Raw genomic sequence first — 21,389 nt, 5'->3', positions numbered from 1 at the left:
ATATGAAAGGGAAAGTAAGTGCGTCTTAAGTCTGGACTTGAAAGTCTCTACAGAATCTGACTGTTTTATTGATGCAGGGAGATCATTCCACAGAACAGGGGCACAATAATAGAAAGCTCTATGACCTGCAGACTTCTTATTCACCCTAGGGACACAAAGTAGTCCTGCACCCTGAGAACGCAAAGCCCGGGCCGGTACGTAAGGTTTAATTAGGTCAGCTAGGTAGGGACGTGGCAGTCCATAAACAGTTTTATAGACTAGTAGCAGAACCTTAAAATCTGATCTCACTGGGACAGGAAGCCAGTGAAGAGACGCTAAAATGGGTGTAATGTGGTCAAACTTTCTGCTTCGTCTCAAAACTCTGTGTAAGCCTGATCTTGTCAGATCTCAGATCTAAGTAGAGCAGGGTACTTGGATGGGAGACCTCTTTGGAACACCAGTGGCTGTGTGTGTTTCTCCAGGTAAAACTGGAGTTGCGTCAGGAAGGGCATCCGGCATAAAACTTGTGCCAATTACCAATGCGGATCTGGCTTTATCCGCTGTGGTGACCCCGAACAAACCCGGGAGCAGCCGAATGAACAACCTGGAGAGCCCTAATGCTGGACTGCGGTAAATCAGAAATTAGAACATTGCAGTAGTCCAAAGATCGATCTCAGAATCCTTTTTAATGATGAACGATTTTTCCTAAAAACATGCCCAACCGTGATTGATCTTTGAAATACTGTTAGTTGGTGTTTTCTAAAAGCATCTAAGCCATGATTGATCCTAGAAATCGTTTTGAGTGTTAAACATTGCTTTCTAAAAAATCATCTTAAACCATGCTTGAGCTTTGAAACTTTGTTTCTGTTCAATGATGTTTCCTAAAAGCAAGTTAAACCGTGATTGATAGTTGAAACGTTTAAATGTTCAGGGATGTTGTAATATGAGTAGCTCCTCCATGATTGGAGATGACCTGTCCTCTAGTCATGATTTTGATGTTTTGTTTTTCATGCCAGTTTGTGACAGTTGGTGTTGTTGTTTTATTTTATTCATTATCTGATCAGCACCATGGACAGAGACAGTGGTTGTATTGATGGTGGACTTTAAGACGTTTTTGCAGCGTGTGTACATTAACTCAAACAGATCCAGTTTCTCAACATTACACACACACACACTCGCATTTTATACATCACATGTGTGTGTTCCTCTATGTGCTAGCATGAAGCTGCAGGATTAACACGTTGATCCACCAGGGGCCAGAGTGCTGGCTAACGGCACATGATATCTTCCTCAACTCATCGGTGAGCTCACAATCACAACCTAACCTGAACATTCTTATTGAAAAATCTTTGAAAAAGTTTTGAATTTTGTGGTTGTGATTGGCTATTTTAATTTTTGGACAGTTATGCAGTCCATCTAGAAAGTATTAACAGTGCTTCACTTTTTCCATATTTTTACAGCCTTTATATTTTTACATATTGTTACAGCCTTATTCCTCAAAATTCTACACACAACACCCCATAACAACCCCCTCTTTTTTTTTAGATTCTTTGCAAATTTATTAATAATAATAATAAAAAAAAACCTAACAAATCACATGTACAGAAGATGTTCAGGTGCCTCCTGTTTCCACTGATCATCCTTGAGATAAAGATAAATTTGAGATGGACCCCTGAACCTGCACATTTTCCATCTCTACCTGCTCTGCCACAAGCTGATTTGCTAATTCACGTGCACAGCCTATCAAGTCCTAACAGACACCTGGCAGTTCATCTTTCATCAGGACAACGACCCTAAAGCTCTGGTCACACGGCACTAACGAAGGACACCGAAGCCAAAACAAAACAAGAAATCTGCAGTTACGTTGACTTTCTGGAGACATCGTTTAACCATCGTCCAGCTTTGTTTCTTTAGCTGGCGCTTCGTCAGAATTTTTAAACTGTTGAAAAATGTGAACGAGTCCCAATGACAACCTCAGTTCGTCCGTATTCCGTTTTGAATTCTGTCTTGGCGGTTGCTCATCATTTGCATAGTTCCCATACCATCTCTCTCCAGCCTCTCAACGTCTCTGGTTGTGACGTGCGTGTTCACGCACACGTTGTCGAGACAACACTACTGCAGGTGGCTGTGGACAGCACAGACTCGCTACAGAAATGATTACAGACTGGCGCTTCATTTTGATTTTATTCATAAGCGTCAAGGTCGCCGTTTGTTTTGTTTTTCCTTTGTTAGTTTCGGTTTTGTTTCGGTCTTTTATGGGCTCTGCACTCGCAGGCTTTTCGGTGATGGGAGAAGTCCAGGCTTATTCGTACACTTTTCCTCAATGATTTGGGACTTGTTGGGATGTTCAGCAAAGCCCGTGTGCCTTGTGACCGGGCAGTAAGCACACAGCCAAGATATCAAAGGAGTGGCTTCAGAACAACTCTGTTAATGTCCTTGAGTGGGTGCATCAACAAAGTACTGAGCAACTTAAGTACATGTGATTTCTTAGTTTTCTATTTTTAATAAATTTGCAAAAATGTCAAAAAAAAACTTTTTTCATGTTGTCATTATGAGGTGTTGTGAGTAAAATTTTGAGCGGAAAAATTTATTCCATTTTGGAATAAGGCTGTATCATTAAAAAGTGAAGCACTGTGAATACTTTGCAGATGAACTGTGATTTTCAGGATTTTTCCTGAATTCTGGACTTTTTAGGATGATCTGGATGAAATTTCAAGACTTTTTTGAAATGTCTGCTTTGCCGCAAAATAAGGCTTTAAAATGGGTCTGATTTTGTCCGAAACATAGGCGCTCCTGCAGTGGTCCCTCGGGCTGACTTTCAGGATTTTTCATGCCTGCAATGTGATGACATGTGTGTCTGATAATGTCTGAGAAGGACAGTTCGAGTGGATTGAAAAATTTGGAACCAGTTTTTTAGCTTGAACTAGTTCTCCTGTCCCATCATGACTCACCTAAGCGCCTGGAAAATTAATTTCCAGCCCAGTTGATTTCAAGTCTCGAAAAACAAAGAAAAAACAAACAAACAAACAAACGTGGGATTGAGATTTGTTCTTGTTAAAAATGCTATCGGCATATTAACCATGAATCTGCCGTGGTGTACCGTACCGATGAGTCGTATGTTCCAAACCGAGCCGTAGGTGGTCAGAATAATCACAGTGACACTAACACTTCGGTTAGAGTGATGCCATTTTGTAGATGCCAAACATATGTGGAAAGATACACAAGCGCACTGTCCTTCCCCCAAATTGCCAACTCTGCAGACAAAAGCCCCGTCTTAGTACGGATACTCTTTCATTTGTGCGTTGGACTCATTTGCTCTGAAGTTTATGCATCCTGGTAACACTAAAGCTATCTAAATCCCCCAAGTGCTCCATCTTGTACACTTTATGCCTTCCACATGGTTATAATTTGAGTTTTTTCCTGAATTTCAAAAGGTTTTTTTTTTTTTTTGCTCTTAGCCTGGTGTTGTTAATTAAAAAGTGGACTAGTTTTGTTGTGGCCTTTTGTGTTGCCAAGTGGGGAAATCACCGCCCTCTTTGTTGCTCTCCCTATTTTGTCTCCTCACTGTTCTTTCTCTTCTATTGTCGTGTCCCGTGCTGCCTTTGTCGGGAATACAGCAAACCACTTTGTTAAATGAAACATCCTCCGACCGTTAATGTGACGGAGCAGATGTTTTTTTGTTTGGTTAGGGACGGGGACAGTGAAGCCTGGGGCAAAACAAAGATTTCTGCAAGACAAAAAAATAAAAAATACAACACAACAACCAGCAGATATTTCTGGAAATGATTATATCACTTCCCTCACACTCCACACCAATGTATGTCTCACACATGGCAAATTAGAGGTCATCCCTTCCAGTTGAGTGCACGTATGAGCGTGTGTGCCAGCACTTTTTGCACTAGTATGTCGTAAATAACGCTGTAACCTCCGGGATGAGGTGTTATAAATAGGACGTGTCAAACGCTGCCCCAGCCGGCCTCTGGTTTCCCTGAAACCCTCTCTTTTCACCCGCCGTGTGGCTCAGCTACTTTTTAATTTGGACTTCCCGCAGGCTAACCGACTGACGCCTCTTATCGAGGCCCTCTGTATTTCAACAAGGCCACAAAAGCCCCAGCGCTCCGACGCTTGCACCCGCGCTGCGCTCCAGCCTCCCCGGCCCTGTTGCTTTTTTGGAGCCCAGACTCTGCCGCCATCAGGAGAAGACGAACGCCATCCCCTGGTCAGGACGCTGGGGCCAACTCTCATCTGTCAGAAACTCGGGGGGCCAGATTCTCCAGCCGCCAAGTGGGTGGGGCCGGCCAACACAGAGAGAGGAGGAAGAAAGAAAAAGTGGAGTGTGGGGGAGAGAGAGCGTTAGAGAGCGAGAGGAAGCTCCCAGATAAACAGACCGCAGCGCCTCGACTCCTAATCACCCTGGGCTTCCGTTTCCAGACTCTATAATTAGAAGGGCCCCGTCCCTTTTTTCTCTCTATTCCCAGTTGACGCAAATGCTTCTTGTGGCTTGGCACCTCGTTTGGGGCGTGGGTTTTCGAGAGTTTACAGGCCCTGGGCCTTAGCGCTCTGGCTTTCTGGTCGCTCTGATACACTCGGGATAGCTAACCACCATCTTAATGCGTGCTTCACTTGGCTTGTCTGTGACTTTCCTCCCTGGACAGCAGATTATCTGCTTGACCCCACAGCTCATCCTGTCCAGACCAGCCTCAGTCCACATCTTCATCATCTGTAAAGCACAACTGGAATTAAATTGCAATGATCTTTTCCACTTAGAGTGAACAGATCAGATTTCCCGTGATGAAAATTAAGATTTTATACTTTTGGCTTTCATGGAGAACACCTCCTTCTGCATGCATCCAATCAAATGAATTCTTTTCAAATTGACTTTAGATTGAGCATAGACAGAGGTTTTGGACAGGTACTTGAAAAAATTTTTACTAATTGCCTAATTTCTAACTTTTATGTGACCTGATTACTTCCTTTACATTTGGATTGTTCCTTAGTATGCTGCATTTAGCACCCAGGGCGGAGACATCATAGTTTGGAACCACCCTGAGTTGCCGTTTGTAATCCCTGTTCGGTGATGGCTTTTCACCATTTGGAGATCAGGTTGTTGCAGCCACTGGACTCTTAAGGTCCTGTGATCCACGGTTCAGTGAGTGACATATTATCTGTTCAAGTTTCTTATTTTGCATGTAGCCCACTGAAGCTCAATTTGTGCTTGTGATCATTAATACACGCAAAATCCTCATTTCCATATGGCTACGTATGTGACATTAGTACCTGCTCTGTGCATTTATTCTTCATCTGCTGGGGTGTCATACACGACAACACACCACATGGACAATCACAGGACAAAGCTCCTCTCACAGTGCCACGCACGAGAGAAGATTTAAACCTTATCCAGCCCACGAGCAAGCGCATTGGTGGCAGTGGTTAGGAAGGAAAGCCCCCATCAGAGGTTTTTGATTATAGGAAGAAACCTCAGGCAGACCAGACTCGGGGGGGGGGGGGGGGGGGGCTGTCTGTTTTGGTCGTCCTAACAATAACATAACACAGATTCATCAGAACAAACGGTGACAGGAATTTGCAGCTCAACAGCCACGTGGACTCCAGAGTTCACACGAACAGATGATCCAGAGGGGCAGTTAGTGACCCGGTAAAATGGACTACAACTAGTGATTTAGTTTCAACCATAGGTTTGCTTGGTTAAAAACATGTTGAGGATGTGTTCCTGTTAACATGCTGAATTCTGCTGCAGTGTTTTCCATCTCGTGTTGCACGTGTTCACTGAATTCTTTTAGTCTACTGCCATTCCGTCCTCGTCTTTTCACATTTGACATGCCACCCAATAAAGCCCGGCCACTAATTAAAACCTACTGCAGCAGCCACATGAAAGAGTCCACAGAGAAAAGCTCAAAGGAAAAGGTCTTTATTGTCATTTGTGTCCGCGGGCTTTTAGTCTTCTTTTAAATCGTCCACTGTGTCACTCATGGTTTGTTTTTTGGAGCTGCTGTCTAATCTCTGGATCTGTTTGTAATGTCTCAAAGGCTCCTGAGGACGTGTTTCTCATAACTGAGCCCGTTTGGATCCCGGATTGTTCAGGTTGTGTCAAGTCTGTTTTGCGATCAAGGCTGACGCTTTCTGCAGTTTGACCGGCTTCAAACAAAAACAGGAACCAGCCAAGGGTTCTGTCAGTGGGTGTGACACCGACGGCATGATGCGGTTCTGCTGTTTGGCAGGTTTTGTGTGTGTATGTGCGTGTGCACAAGTGTGTGCGCTGCCAGCGTTGGCGGTGGTCGGTTTTCAGGGAATTTTTACACCACATGAACCGTTTCAGGAGCTCCACTCTCGTCTGCTGTTTCAAAACATTGTATAAGTTTAGAACAGAACACGAGGAGCTAAATTACACTGCCAGGATTTTTGTTTCCTGACATTTGTGTGGTGCAATATTCAGATACGCCTTAATGAGGCAAGTTCACAACACGTGTGCACTCTTTGTACAACTGGGGACAATACTGTTCTGCCCCGGTGCTGTACTGTCACTTTGGGTCAACTTCTTGGAGCACTTGGAACAGGCTGGTCCTCCTGCTGGGACGTCAGAGTTTTCTGGTACTGGGGTTCTTAGAGCTGATTCTCCAGTCAAATCCTGGTGACATCACAAAGACAATGAAACAGCTGAGGTGGGGGGGGGGGGGGAAGCTCTGGGTACCTGAGGCGTTCGTGCTAAGCTCCTCCAGACAGGTGGAGATGCTGCTCTGGTGTTGCATACAGTTTTTGTTTCAGTCTGGGAGACAAGTATGCAGAGAATTTGTGCGATTCCCAAGAAGCTGCTGGACATCACTGCTGTGTTGTGGATGTGGCAAAGCGCATCACTGGTGCATGCTCCAAAATGTTACTTGTAGACAAAAATCTCCCCCCCCCCCCCCCCAAAAAAAAAGAAAAAATCAGTTCCTGTTTTATTGCTTAACCACAAGGAGCATCTGCTACGATAAATGATGAAATAGCAGTGCAACTAATTCCAGTGCACCTGGTTATTAAAGGAACAGACATAAAACATACCCTTAATTAATTAATGCACTTCATCTTTGGCGTCACTTATCTAGCCTCTGGTTTTCCAGTGTTGTTTCTTGGGTGTTTTATTTTGAATTGCTTACCATGATTTTTTGTAACTCTCTTTCCTGTTTCAATTTGCTCTTTTTCTGGTACAGTACTCTGCGTGTGCTTTATTCCCTGTCTCAGTCACATTCATTTCCTCATTAATTACACTCAACAAAAATATAAACGCAACACTTTTGGTTTTGCTCCCATTTTGTATGAGATGAACTCAAAGATCTAAAACTTTTTTCACATACACAATATCACCATTTCCCTAAAATATTGTTCACAAACCAGTCTAAATCTGTGATAGTGAGCACTTCTCCTTTGCTGAGATAATCCATCCCACCTCACAGGTGTGCCATATCAAGATGCTGATTAGACACCAAGATTAGTGCACAGGTGTGCCTTAGACTGCCCACAATAAAAGGCCACTCTGAAAGGTGCAGTTTTGTTTTATTGGGGGGGGATACCAGTCAGTATCTGGTGTGACCACCATTTGCCTCATGCAGTGCAACACATCTCCTTCGCATAGAGTTGATCAGGTTGTCAATTGTGGCCTGTGGAATGTTGGTCCACTCCTCTTCAGTGGCTGTGCGAAGTTGCTGGATATTGGCAGGAACTGGTACACGCTGTCGTATACGCCGGTCCAGAGCATCCCAAACATGCTCAATGGGTGACATGTCCGGTGAGTATTCCGGCCATGCAAGAACTGGGACATTTTCAACTTCCAAGAATTGTGTACAGATCCTTGCAACATGGGGCCGTGCATTATCCTGCTGCAACATGAGGTGATGTTCTTGGATGTATGACACAACAATGGGCCTCAGGATCTCGTCACGGTATCTCTGTGCATTCAAAATGCCATCAATATAATGCACCTGTGTTCTTCGTCCATAACAGACGCCTGCCCATACCATAACCCCACCACCACCATGGGCCACTCGATCCACAACATTGACATCAGAAAACCGCTCACCCACACGACGCCACACACGCTGTCTGCCATCTGCCCTGGACAGTGTGAACCGGGATTCATCCGTGAAGAGAACACCTCTCCAACGTGCCAAATGCCAGCGAATGTGAGCATTTGCCCACTCAAGTCGGTTACGACGACGAACTGGAGTCAGGTCGAGACCCCGATGAGGACGACGAGCATGCAGATGAGCTTCCCTGAGACGGTTTCTGACAGTTTGTGCAGAAATTCTTTGGTTATGCAAACCGATTGTTTCAGCAGCTGTCCGAGTGGCTGGTCTCAGACGATCTTGGAGGTGAACATGCTGGATGTGGAGTTCCTGGGCTGGTGTGGTTACACGTGGTCTGCGGTTGTGAGGCTGGTTGGATGTACTGCCAAATTCTCTGAAACGCCTTTGGAGACGGCTTATGGTAGAGAAATGAACATTCAATACATGAGCAACAGCTCTGGTTGACATTCCTGCTGTCAGCATGCCAATTGCACGCTCCCTCAAATCTTGCGACATCTGTGGTATTGTGCTGTGTGATAAAACTGCACCTTTCAGAGTGGCCTTTTATTGTGGGCAGTCTAAGGCACACCTGTGCACTAATCATGGTGTCTAATCAGCATCTTGATATGGCACACCTGTGAGGTGGGATGGATTATCTCAGCAAAGGAGAAGTGCTCACTATCACAGATTTAGACTGGTTTGTGAACAATATTTGAGGGAAATGGTGATATTGTGTATGTGGAAAAAGTTTTAGATCTTTGAGTTCATCTCATACAAAATGGGAGCAAAACCAAAAGTGTTGCGTTTATATTTTTGTTGAGTGTACTTTTATACACTGTATAACCATCCACAGCCCCTGTCGTCTGTGCCAGATTGTCTTGGTGCTGTGCTCGCCCCCTCGCATTCTGTTTATTTCCTTGTTTTTTTATACACACTCAGTTTCTCTAGGTTTGCCCGTGTTTTGTTGCTGTTTTTGATTTGTTGTAACTTTTGGACGGTTTCTTGTTGCTGGGATCTTTGCTTGCATGCCTACAGTGAATGTGGTTTGCTGTTTCCACACAGATGGCTTTTGTGAATCAACTGTTTTTCCTGTCTGCCTTTAACTGCCTTTAAGTGACTGCTGCAGATAAAAGCCGTTTGCTTTCTCTACTATGGGGTCTCTGTCTGTGATTTCTACATTATACTTGCACTATGCGTTTTTGATTGCACACGATAGAGCTGCAACATATGGGACAATGAGTCTCATCCAAGGACACACCCAAATAATACATTTACTTTTTTGTCTCCTTATTATGTAGACCTGAGTGGATAAGCTGCTGACCAGCCGATATGTAGACCTGGCCTTGAATCTTGTCCGTGCTACCTGTCTGTGTCCTTGGTCAAGATACTTAATCTGCATTGTCTCAGTCCACCCAGCTGTAAAAGTGGGTGGACTGGTGGACTTTAGCTGGGGAAGTAGTCTGCGTCAAACTGGCATCCTGTCCAGGGGGAGTGATTCATAGACTTCCATCACCTTCACACTACAGAATCCGGAGATACAGCTGGTAAAATAAGTATGAACCATGTCACCATTTTTCTCAGTAAATACAGTATATTTATGAAGGTCCTGCCGACATGATGTTTTCACCAGATGTCAGTAAGAGTCCAAGTAATCCACACATTCAAAGAAACCAAAACAAATAAGCACAGAAATTAACTTATGTATAATAAAATGGAATGACACAAGGAAAAAGTATCGAACAGGCTTACTGAAATTTTATTTAATACTTTGTACAAAAGTCATTATTGGTAATGAAGCTTCCAGATGCCTCCTGGATGGAGAAACAAGTCTCATGCTTTGCACAGGTGTGATTTTGGTCCATCCTTCCACACAGACAGTCTTCAGATCTTGAACTCTGGCCTTTAGTTATTTCATAGATTATCTCCTGGATTCCAGTCAGGTGATTGGCTCGACCATTCTAGCAGCTTTATTTTCAGCTTTATAACAGTCCCACACCATGATGTTCCACCTCCAGACTTCACTGTTGGTCTGGTGTTTTTGGGGCCATTTTACCTCCAAACATGGAGTGCATTATGGTATCCAAAGAGTTCAGTTTTGGTCTCATCTGTCCAGACTATATTCTCCCAGTATTTCACAGGGTCCTCTAAATGTTGTGCAGCAAACTTTAAACGAGCTTCAACAGGCTTTTTCTTCATCAATAGTCTTGTGTGGAGCGTGTATACAGGCCACGGTGGCCGAGTGTATTACTTATTGTTTTCTTTGAAACAATTGTTCAGTTGCTCTACACAACTGGTCCTTGGCTCTTGGACAACTCTTCTGGTAATTCTTTTCAGTCCTCTGTCAGAAATCCTGTGAGTAGCACCTGGTCATGGCCTGTTTATGGCGAAAAAATTAAGTCCTTTCGGATGCTCCCTCGTTTTTCTCTCCAAGTCGCCACAGTAAATCCGAGGTGGTTCTGCATGTTGATTTGGCACAGGTTTTATGCCAGATGCCCTTCCTGACGCAACTCTGCATACATGGAGAAATGGGCAGGGGAGGGATTTGAACCAGGAACCTTCTGCAGAAAAATGGTGGTGTGTTAATTACTTATTTTACCCACTGTGAGCCATGGTACTAACGGGCCTCACGACCTATAGACATAACCCCATTCTTTATATTCTGTTGTCCCACAAAAGAGTCGGAAAACATTTTATGTCCTATGGTCTCCTTCCTGAACCATTTATATTCCGTACTTAATGGGTGCGAGAGAAAAGCATGTTTGTCTCACAACCAGAAGGTACCCAGTTCAAGACCACTTGTACCTCATTCTCCATGTACATCTGGAACTGTGTGAAGAAGGGAAACTGCTGCAAAATATCTGCCGAGTCAACAATTTGTTGACGCCAAGTAAAAAAAACCCAACAGAAACTGAAGACCAGTAGTGTCTAGTAGTCCATGTAGCTCTGTGATGGATCTTACAAGATTGAGCAAGTAACCAATGTTCCTCTGTTTCAGGTGAGAGCAGTAACAGGTTGTCAGACTGTAGATGGCAACAGCACCTAACAAATGCACTGGCGAGGGAAGGTTGACTCAGAATGATCTCTTTGTGGTTGTTGTTTAGAGATCAGAAATATCACATTCTTAGGAAAAAGCCTGTTGAAGCTCGTTTAAAGTTTGCTGCACAACATTTAGACAACTCTGTGAATATAGTCTGGACAGATGAGACCAAAACTGAACTCTTTGGATACCATAATGCACTCCATGTTTGGAAGTCAAATGTCAAATGGACGTTCTTGATATAAATCTGCTGCCGTATACCAGGATGAAGAAGATGAAATGAGGGTGGACATTTCAGAAAGACAATGAACCCAAACACAAAGACAAGGAAACTTGCAAGTGGTTTCAGGATGAAAAGAAAGCTGCTGGAATGGTCCAGCCAATCACCTGACTGGAATCCAGGAGATAATCTATGAAATAACTGAAAGTCAGAGTTCATGGTAGATGTCCACAGAACCTTCAAGATCTGAAGACTGTCTGTGTGGAAGAATGTACCAAAATCACACCTGTGCAAAGCATGAAACTTGTTTCTCCATCCAAGAGGCATCTGGAAGCTTCATTACCAACAATGACTTTTGTACAAAGTATTACATAAAATTTCAGTAAGCCTGTTCGATACTTTTTCCATGTCATTCCATTTTATTACACATAAGCTAATTTCTGTACGTATTTGTTTTGGTTTCTTTGTATGTGTGGATTACTTGGATTCTTACTGACATCTGGTGAAAACATCACGTCGGCAGGACCTTCATAAATATACTGCATTTACTGAGAAAAATGGTGACATGGTTCATACTTATTTTACCAGCTGTATCTCCGGATTCTGTAGTGTGAAGGTGATGGAAGTCTATGAATCACTCCCCCTGGACAGGATACCAGTTTGACGCAGGCTACTTCCCCAGCTAAAGTCCACCAGTCCACCCACTTTTACAGCTGGGTGGACTGAGACAATGCAGATAAAGTGTCTTGACTAAGGAGGGAAGGTTGAGTCAAATGATCTCTTTGTGGTTGTTGTTTAGAGATCAGAATTATCACATTGTTAGGACGTGTCGAAAGAAAAATTAAGACTTTATCATATCGGTACATCTGGCGTTTGTCTCTGTGCTCCTAATCTGAATAATCGTCACTGTGCTGGTGATGCACTGAAACTGTGATAGCAGGAATCATCACTGTTTGTCTTCCAGATGGTTCAGACTAAAATAGTTCTTAATACATTTGTTTCCCGACAGCAAAATCTGGACAGTAATCCGTGTGTGTGTGTGTGTGTGTTATTCGTAGGAATGCTGCTGGTGACCGCCGACACACTGGGCCACGATTTTCATGTCTTCCAGATCCTCACACATCCGTGGGCGTCGTCACAGAGCACCGTCCACCACCTCTACACGCTGCACCGCGGGGAGACCGAGGCCAAGGTTTGAAACACACCATGTTTGAGCTCATGGCCCAGTAAAGTTTAAATTTATTTAAATCTTGCAATATTCAGATTTTCAGTGTTTCCAGGCCGTTGTTCCACATTCTCTGTTTTCTGTCAGTAACACCGTACTGGATTAGGCCTCAAACTTCATTCATTCAGATTTCATCATTGTTTTCACATGAAGCGGAGAAGGTCACAGTGACTTGACAGCAGGGGTCAGTACCTGAACTTCACCCTTAAAGTCGATTTAATTTACACTCCTTCGTCGAAACAGATGTACAGTAATTCTGCAGTGCAGATTAATAGAAGCGCTGACTCAGCAAAACCACTTCAGGCCTTGTTGGGTTCAGGATTATTGACGAGTGGAACACACAACCGCACACGCACAGACACACAAAGCCGGCCCGGCTGTAGTTAATGAGCGACCAAACGGCAGGTACACTGACCGGCTGCACACTGAGCCGGCTTTGATCCTGCCCCTTGTAAACACGGAATGCCAGCCTCAGCCGAGTGGTCAGGGGCTAGAGGTTATCTGCACACACCCTCGCACGCACACCGCGGAGTGATAAAGTCTTCAGCTAGATGGGTGGAGAGACGCCTTATCTGTCTCCGGTGGCCAAACATAAGGCCAGCTGTCAGTGACCCGAGGCCAGGTAAACAGACCTCAGCTGATAACGGCCACAAGCAGAATGGAGACCAGCTCAGAGCCTCGGAACACACGGCAGAACTCCAGCCACTCAGGTTGTAGGTAGGTAGGTTGTAGGTGTGGCTTGTAACCAGAGAGTCCTCTGTTCAAATCCCTGTCAGACCAGAAAGTCACTAAGGACCCTTGAGCAAGGTCCTTAATCCTCCACGCTGCTTGATGGCAGCACCCTGACGTCGGTGTGGGTGTGACTGGGTGAATGTTCAAAGCACTGCGGGTTTCTAATAATATGATGTACAGCTCCGGTCTGGTAGAGTGGCACATCCACCTCCTTATGGAACCATCCTGGGCTGTACCTGTCAACCACCCAGACAGACACCTGATCCATCCCCACTTCTCAAATGTACCCGCCTGTCTCCCACACCCAGGTGGTACGTGGGTGTCACTTTGGCCTTTTGCTTTTGCTGGGGTCCTTCAACACACAATCATATGTCCAAAGTGTCGTAGCTGCTGTTCCTTCACAATCCAGGAAGAACGCCTCGCCTGAGCCTCCTGAAGTAACGGCTTATTTCAGCTGCACCAAGACCCTTGAAAGGTTGAAGCTTGGTTCTCACGTAAAGATATCAACACCACCAAATGCCTCTGACCTTTGACCTCATGGCTCCATAAGATCTTCCCAGGTGTCTCTGGATGTCAAAGGCCGAGGACCCATAGACATGAACATCACTGCTGAGATAAGCAAACCTCTCTGCAGTTTCAGCACTTTGACCACATACAGATACATTTGTGACGGTAGAGTCCAGGAATTCAATGAAAGCCTGGATCTGGATCCAGGACAACCTCACTCAGCTTCTCGTGTGCTGACAGAGTGTCCATTGATTCAGCAAAGATCACAGCATCATTTACCAAGTCTAGGACAGTAAATCTTAACTTGCTGGACTCCACAACCCAACACACCCGGTTCATGCAAAGACTGAACAGAGCTAGAACACATTCCTGACGAACACTGGAATTGACTTCAAAGAAGTCAGACACTTAGATGCTCTGTGCCCACTCTGTCCCCACACGTGGTACCTGTGTACAGACCAGCTGTGATATCCTTGAATTTCTAGGGATCCTAGAAATTTTCAGGATGTTCAGAGAGTCGCTTGGTCAGCCAAACTGACCACTTTGCAGGAATCAACACAGACTTCACAGAAGCACTGTCGATGTTCACATGGTTGTTCACCAAGTTCCCTCGAATGTGGGTCGAAGTTTGACTTCTTGTGCAAGCAACCAGATTGCTCGAGTCACAAAGTGGGAAGTAACTGGGACTGAAAGCCATTCAGAGTGGTCATGGTAAGTCCCTTTCCCAGGTCAGAGGGCTGCGTGATACCCATCTCTCTGTTGCAATCCCAACAATCGCTCTTCTCCTGGTGTTCAGCCCGATGCCCACGGGGAGGATAAGTGAAGACCGTCTCAGAAAGGGAGAGTTAAAAACTGACTGGACCATTAAACTAGAGAAAGGAACAATCTCACATTTGATGACAACAGCCAAAAATATACTGTGATCAAGTTTCACAATAATGCAATTTTTGACGAGTTCCACAACTTACTTTTTTTATTGATTAATCTATCAATTATTTTTTCCATTAATTGATTAATCTAAACATGTTATTGTTTATTAGTAAATCAGAACCATAATTTCTACTAATAATTTTAAACCTTGCAGAGCCGTGCAAGTATTTATTTAAAAACATCAAGATATAAACACTATAAAGTGCCAAAAATTAAAAAGCCAGTCATGGAAAATAATAAATAAACATGGAAACAAATCGTATCTCGAATTACCGAGAATCCCAGAAATGTGGGTCAAAAGGCCCGGTCACACTGCACTGAACAAAGGGCAACGAAGCCCAAACGAAACAAGAAATCTGGACTTTCATTGACTTTGATTGGCATCGTTTAACCTTCGCTCAGCTTCATTCCACATCTCCAGCAGAACCACAATTTGTGGTTCTGCTGGAGGTTTCTTCCTGTTAAAAGGGAGTTTTTCCTTCCCACTGTAGCCAAGTGCTTGCTCACAGGGGGTCGTTTTCACCGTTGGGGTTTTACATAATTATTGTATGGCCTTGCCTTACAATATAAAGCGCCTTGGGGCAACTGTTTGTTGTGATTTGGCGCTATATAAAAAAATTGATTGATTGATTGATTGATTCCTGCAGCTGGCGCTTTGTTAGGATTTTTAAACTGTTGAAAAATTTGAATGAATGACATTGAAAACCTCAATTCATCCGTATTTCGTTTTGCTGTTTTATTATTTGCTTATTTTTTGTAACGTTAGCGTTTAGTTTGACTTCGTTCAACCAGCTGAATGTTTTCATACAGTGCAGAAGCCGTTTCTGAGTGCTGCCGCTGCGTTCATGTACCGTCGGAAACTACAGGGCAAATTCAGCCTGTTTGCTTGGATTTTGTTTATCTGGGTGGGGAGTTAGCTTCAATGGGCTCAGGCACCTTATATAAGCCAGAATTCATCTTTTTTTAATTATTTTACCAAAAAATAAAATGAAAAGCACGCTTCTGCTAGAAGCAACTGCTGAAATTGAAACAACAAAAAAGTCATATAATTTCCAACAGCACTTGAACACAACGTCAGCAGCAGCAGCCATCGCCTCCTGCATGCACTTATTATTTTTTATTAAATATAACAATATGAGTGTAGGAATATGATACAGCAGCCACCACAGTACACCAGAGTTTTTTTTATTTGTTTGTTTTTTTATTTGGAGCAAGACGAAGCGCACAGCGTGCCGTCACTGAGGATTCTGATGAGGAACTGATCCCTCTTTTGTTCTGGATGAGGAACCAGAGCAGGTGGATCCACCTACGTGCGCACTGATCTGCACAGTTTGTCTGATCGCGCGCTTCTGTTTGCAGTTTTTCCAGGACTCAGGCGCTATGAGCAATGGCTCCAGGTGCCTTTTGTTTAACTCATGGAGATCAACGTTAGCTTCGGTTTCATTTTGTTCCTCTTTCCTTCCTTTTGCGCTCTTGGTTCGCAGGCTATTCGGTGATAAAGCCTTTTCGTCCACCTTTTCTTGACAATTTGTGACTTTTTTTACTTTTTTCCTTTGTCCAGGAATCTTCGTATGCCGTGTGACGGGGCCATTAGTTTGACTTCTGTGCAAGAAACCAGATCTGGACTCAAAATTAGATATGCAATGATTAATTGATCATTAATCAATTATTAAATGAATCACCAACTACTTTTGTTACAGATTAATTGTTTTGAGTCTTTTCTTAAATGTTAAAATTCTCTGATTTCAGCTTCTCCTGAGACACAAAAAGCTGCACCTAACAATTATTTATTATCTATATTAATCTGTTGATTACTTTGTGGATTAATAGTCCATAAAATGTAATTTTTGGGTTATGATGACCTGAAGTAAAAGAGCATTTGATTCCTGGGTTCCCATGTCTCTGAGGGTCAGTTCTGATGGACTTTCCTCCACTTTTGATGAAATTTTTGTCAGCATTCCTCATTATGTCATTTTTGTTTTTAGTGTTTTACATCTTCCCTTCTGGTCTTTGGGTTTTATCCCTCTGTTCATCTTCGTCACGTTGCTGTCATTCCTTCAGGGTTTGTCTCAGTTCAGCGTCGCTGCCTAATCTCTCTAATCAGTGTCAGGCTTTTTTTTTTTTAGGTTTGTATGTTTGGCATCTGTCCAGCTGTCAGAGATGTCATCACGTCCTCTGTGGTGGAACGTTCCCTCTTTGTGGAATGTTTTGGCTCCACACAGACTTTGTGTTACTTTTCTGTTCTACCTTCACTCAACCACTCAACCAATCATCTTTATTTGATGTTAAATCAGCCGCTGTGGACTAACGATCGTAAACTAAAGGACTATTTTTTTCTTATTACACTAACCACTTACCACACTTGATGACCCACAACAGCTCTATTCCAAACCTCCCTGGCAACATTTGGTTCACTCAGAAGACAAAAACCGTTGATATAATCAGATTTACTTGGCATCTACACGGTCTAGACACCTCAGAATTTGCATAATGATAATACGGCCTCACTTTCTGTGATCGGGTCTCAGAGCAGTTACGTTGTGACAGGACAGACGGCTCGAGAGCCAGATATTGTCATCATCTTCTCCACCGTCAGCCAGATTTGGACACAAAACTTTAATGGACTACTTTACAGTCCTTGCAGTTTTAGTTGGTTTATTCTCAGTACTTTTATTATTTGATGTTGAAGTTTTGTGATGTTCTTGATCCCAAATTGTGAAGGCCTGACATCACCACTTTGGGAAACCCCCTCCTCATCACACACCTCTTCATAGGATTTCCCAAGTTTCTCCTTTCAGATTTGACTCATTGACATGGCCCGGGTCATTTTATCAGCTTGCTCATATATTTCTAATTCAATGGCCACTTTCTCTTTGCAGCCACTGAGTCCACCACCTGGTAAAGAATACCTGCCCCTCTTTTGGCTGTTTCTGGAATCAGGTTTACGCCTTTACTACTGGATGTTGGTTCAGTAGCAACTGCTATCCAGTAAAGTTCTGGACATCTTGGACCTGAATGACTGAGGTCCTTGATCAACAGCTGATAATACCATCCATTTTCTAAACCCTCTTATTCCAGTTACGGGTCCTGGGGGCTGGAGCCTATCCCAACTCTCACTGGGCGAAAGGTTGGGTTTGCCCTGGACGGGTTACCCGTATTTGGGTTTATCTTCACAGTTATTTTTTTAAAAAGCTAATTTTACAGTAAATTCCAGCTCTCATTTACACTCGCAGCTTTGACAGGTCAATTATGACCAATTACCGCTCACACAAAGTGGCCTTTTCTCCACATCACGACTAATCGGCTGCGGCAGGGGTCAGGCCTTGTAGCCTGTGTCTGGTATGTAAAAGACACCCCATTAACTGTCAGTGATGGGGGACAATTACCTCTTCTGACCTGGCAAAAGATTAGAACAGCCCACAGGTCGTCCTGTCCTGCTTTTTTCAGTGTTGTGGAATGATGGGTTCTGTTTGTCTTTCATGCTCTTAAACCTTATGTCACCTCGTGACGTTGCATGTCATAATTCCTCCACCTGCATTGTTCCTGCCTGCCTACCTGTCTGCATGTTTAACATTCTCCCAGATCCTATCTCGCTTCTCTGAGAAGGCGTGTGTGTTTGTGAAGTTTACAATAACAAAGGCTGCTGTCCGTCTTTTTGTTTGTCTGTTTATTGTCTCAGTAAATGAGCTCTAAAAGCTGTTGTCTCACCATCAGCCCCAGCAGCTTTTGTCAAACACCTTTGAGAGATTAGTTTATCTCTGAGGTAAATATTTCACACAAGGCACACTGGTTTTGACCAACTGACATTTTTATTTCTCCACACAGAGTAGCAGAAGAAATAACACAGAAATGATTCTTATTGGTGGGCTTACTTGAAAACCAATGAAGCTTCCTAAAAATTTGTGGATATTTGACTTTAAAATTGTTTAAAAAGTTGTCAAACGATCTGAATCTGGATGGAGGAATTCCAGGATCAATTTTCAGGGACTGACTTGTCCGTCCGTCCATCCATCCATCCATTGCCACTGATCCAGATTCATTTTATGGATAAACTGAGTCATCGCTTTGTCCACTAGAGCATAGGTTTTCAATGTGTGGGAGTGTGAGCCCCCCTCAGAGAACAAATGAATAGCTGCTCCCCTCACCGACAAACATACACACAATTTCAACATCTTCGTGTGTTTCTTTTTATTCTTTTACACATCTTTAACACATTTTAAAAGTATTTGTGTGTTTTTAAGGAACTGTCACTACATTTACACATTTTACAGCCTTTGTAAACATTTAAACATGTTTTTAAAGAACTTTCTATTCTTCTGTTTTTACCTTTTGTCATATTTTAAACATTTTTTTTTTAAGATGTTTAAACATCTCTGTGTGTTTTTGAATGTCTTTGGCATAACTTACACATTTTAACATGGATAGTATTAATTCAAACAAGGATGGGTATTGATAAGATTTTATCTATCGTTGCCATTATCGATTCCGCTTATCATTACCTCCTGTGAATTTTCTGTGTACTAAAAGTAGGCTTTACAAGTTTTCTATGTCAAGAACATTTTATTGAGTCTTAAAGTAAATAAATATGAAATTGGTCACTGGATCCTTGATCTCTGGTCATGAATAGAAATAAAAAAAGCATTTCCTTTCAGGCATTAATGGCATGAATGTCTTTCCATACCTCTGAGCTGAGCTCAGCCGGCTGCACGTCAACATCAATGTAATTCATAAAGAACGCAGGACGTCTCATTTTGGGAGGAAAAAATGTTTTGGTCTGTTGTAGTTTGTTGTCTGTGTGACACCGTTTAGAAAGAGGCGTCATTTGATTTAATACGGTGATTCACTTTGTTTGAAGTTATTAATTTCGGCTGGACTCTAACTTGACTGGACAGAGAACAGCACAGCGTTTGGAGCTGTGCGAACGGAACGGGGGATGATGCTCGTTTCTTGCTCGCAACAAGACAGGAGTCCCAGTTAGTGACTTTAATCTGCACAAAAGTGACTCACGATTATTGACATCTTTAAATGGCTTTGAGAGGGGTTAAGAAGTGGACTTGCCACTTCTGAAAAGCAATGAAGCAACAAAGCAGTGGGTCAGAGCACTGCTTTGTTGCTTCAAGCTTCAAGAACAGCCACTGCAGAAGCAGTTGATTACAGACCCGCTGCAGGATCTGTAATCAACATAGAGACATGATCATTTTCCAGACAAACACCCTCAAAAACAACGGCTGCTCTGAAGGACCAATAAGGGAATTGTTAAGCAAAAAGGGTATTAATGTCAGTGGATTGAATAATTTCTTAACGACTCTTGAAAAGAACCGGTCCTCGATACCCATCCCGTGCCCCCCCCCCCCCCAAGAACTCTGGGCATGCCTCACAGTTTAAAAACCACTGCCCTAGAGCACCCTCCACGGGTCTCTGGGGGACGTCTAAGTGTTCCCATGCCACACGGCTCATATAATTCTCCAGCATCTTCTGTATCTACCCTGGTGTCTCCTCCTTCTTGGATGTATTCAGAAAGCCTTCAAATGAAGCCTCCATGAGGCCTTGATTGGAAGCCGTCCAACACAGCGCCGGTATGATGGCTGCAGTCCGCCTTCTGATCTCTTCCCTTCTGGCTTCCTCCCAGTTGGACATGCCTGGAAAACCTCCTTACCGAGACTGCCATGGGCCATCCTCACCAGATGTCCAAACCACCTCAGCTGGCTTCTTTGTAAGCTTGTCAGCTTTGTCAGTTTGTCAGCATTAAGCAACAAGAAAAACAGAAGAAATACTAAGGTGATCGCCGGCCACTAGCCTTAAGCTTCACTAAAATACCCAGAATTTAGATAAAGTTGAGGCCATGGCACGCTCCATTTCCTAATAAAATGAATTTAAAAGAGTAAAAAGTATAGTAAAAGAATCTTGCCTTCTGGCTCAGCTCCTTCTTCAGCACCATGGTCCATAGACCCAATCAGCCCATCGAGCTTTATCTTTTATATTACCAATTATTATATGTCTGCTTGCAAATGAGCATAACCAAAAATTGCTGAATATTGCCAATTATTACTGAATACCCCAGACTATTCCCATTGCTCTGGTGTTATTTTCACATGTTTCCACTCAGCGGACATGTTTGTGTTTATTTGGGGTGCAGCTAACGATTATTTAAGTAATCGAATATTCTATCGATTATTCTGGCGATTAATCGAGTAATCGGATAAAAAGGACTTCTGCGTTTTTAAACAACATCAGTAGTCCAGGGCTCTCCCTAAGCAATGGCACAATATCACTGTGCCAGTGTTGACATTTTGCTGAAATGGTGATGGGATGTGACTTTCTGTTTTTTGTTTTTTTGTTTTTTTATAAAGGTTGGTGAACTGGATCCCTGCGTGATTTTTTTTTTTTTTTTTTTTTAATCCATCTTTGTGATTCAGCAGATGCATTTCAGCTGGAGGTTGAACATGCAGCCTCGCAGTCAGTTTTTTTATAATTATTTTATTTGAGTTACCGTGTTTCTGAAATGTTGTGAGTTGCCCAAAAAAGCAAAAATTAAAAAGCGAAACACAGAAGGATGAGTGGACTTCTGCTGTTTGTCAGTGTAGCCAGGGATGGAGCTGTGACTCGCACCGAGCAGAGAGAGACAGCAGCCGGTCGGCTGCCGGGTCAATAGTCAGTCCCCACGTCAAGCGGACCATGTTTTTTTTTTTTTTTTTTTTTTTT

General features: G+C 43.2%; 1 protein-coding gene across 1 annotated transcript in view; it reads left to right on the top strand.

Annotated features, from left to right (window-relative positions):
- Positions 1 to 21,389, top strand: part of bcas3 (BCAS3 microtubule associated cell migration factor) — a 700,663-nt gene that overhangs the window by 177,536 nt on the left and 501,738 nt on the right. Inside the window, 1 exon segment of the mRNA XM_034169027.1 lies at positions 12,352 to 12,485. Within this exon segment, the coding sequence (XP_034024918.1) occupies positions 12,352 to 12,485 (134 nt within the window).

Source organism: Thalassophryne amazonica, chromosome 4 (genome assembly GCF_902500255.1).
Source record: "Thalassophryne amazonica chromosome 4, fThaAma1.1, whole genome shotgun sequence".
NCBI classification, from domain to species: domain Eukaryota; kingdom Metazoa; phylum Chordata; class Actinopteri; order Batrachoidiformes; family Batrachoididae; genus Thalassophryne; species Thalassophryne amazonica.
Note: the sequence above shows the minus strand (reverse complement) of the source record. Positions and strands in the feature narration are given on the sequence as shown.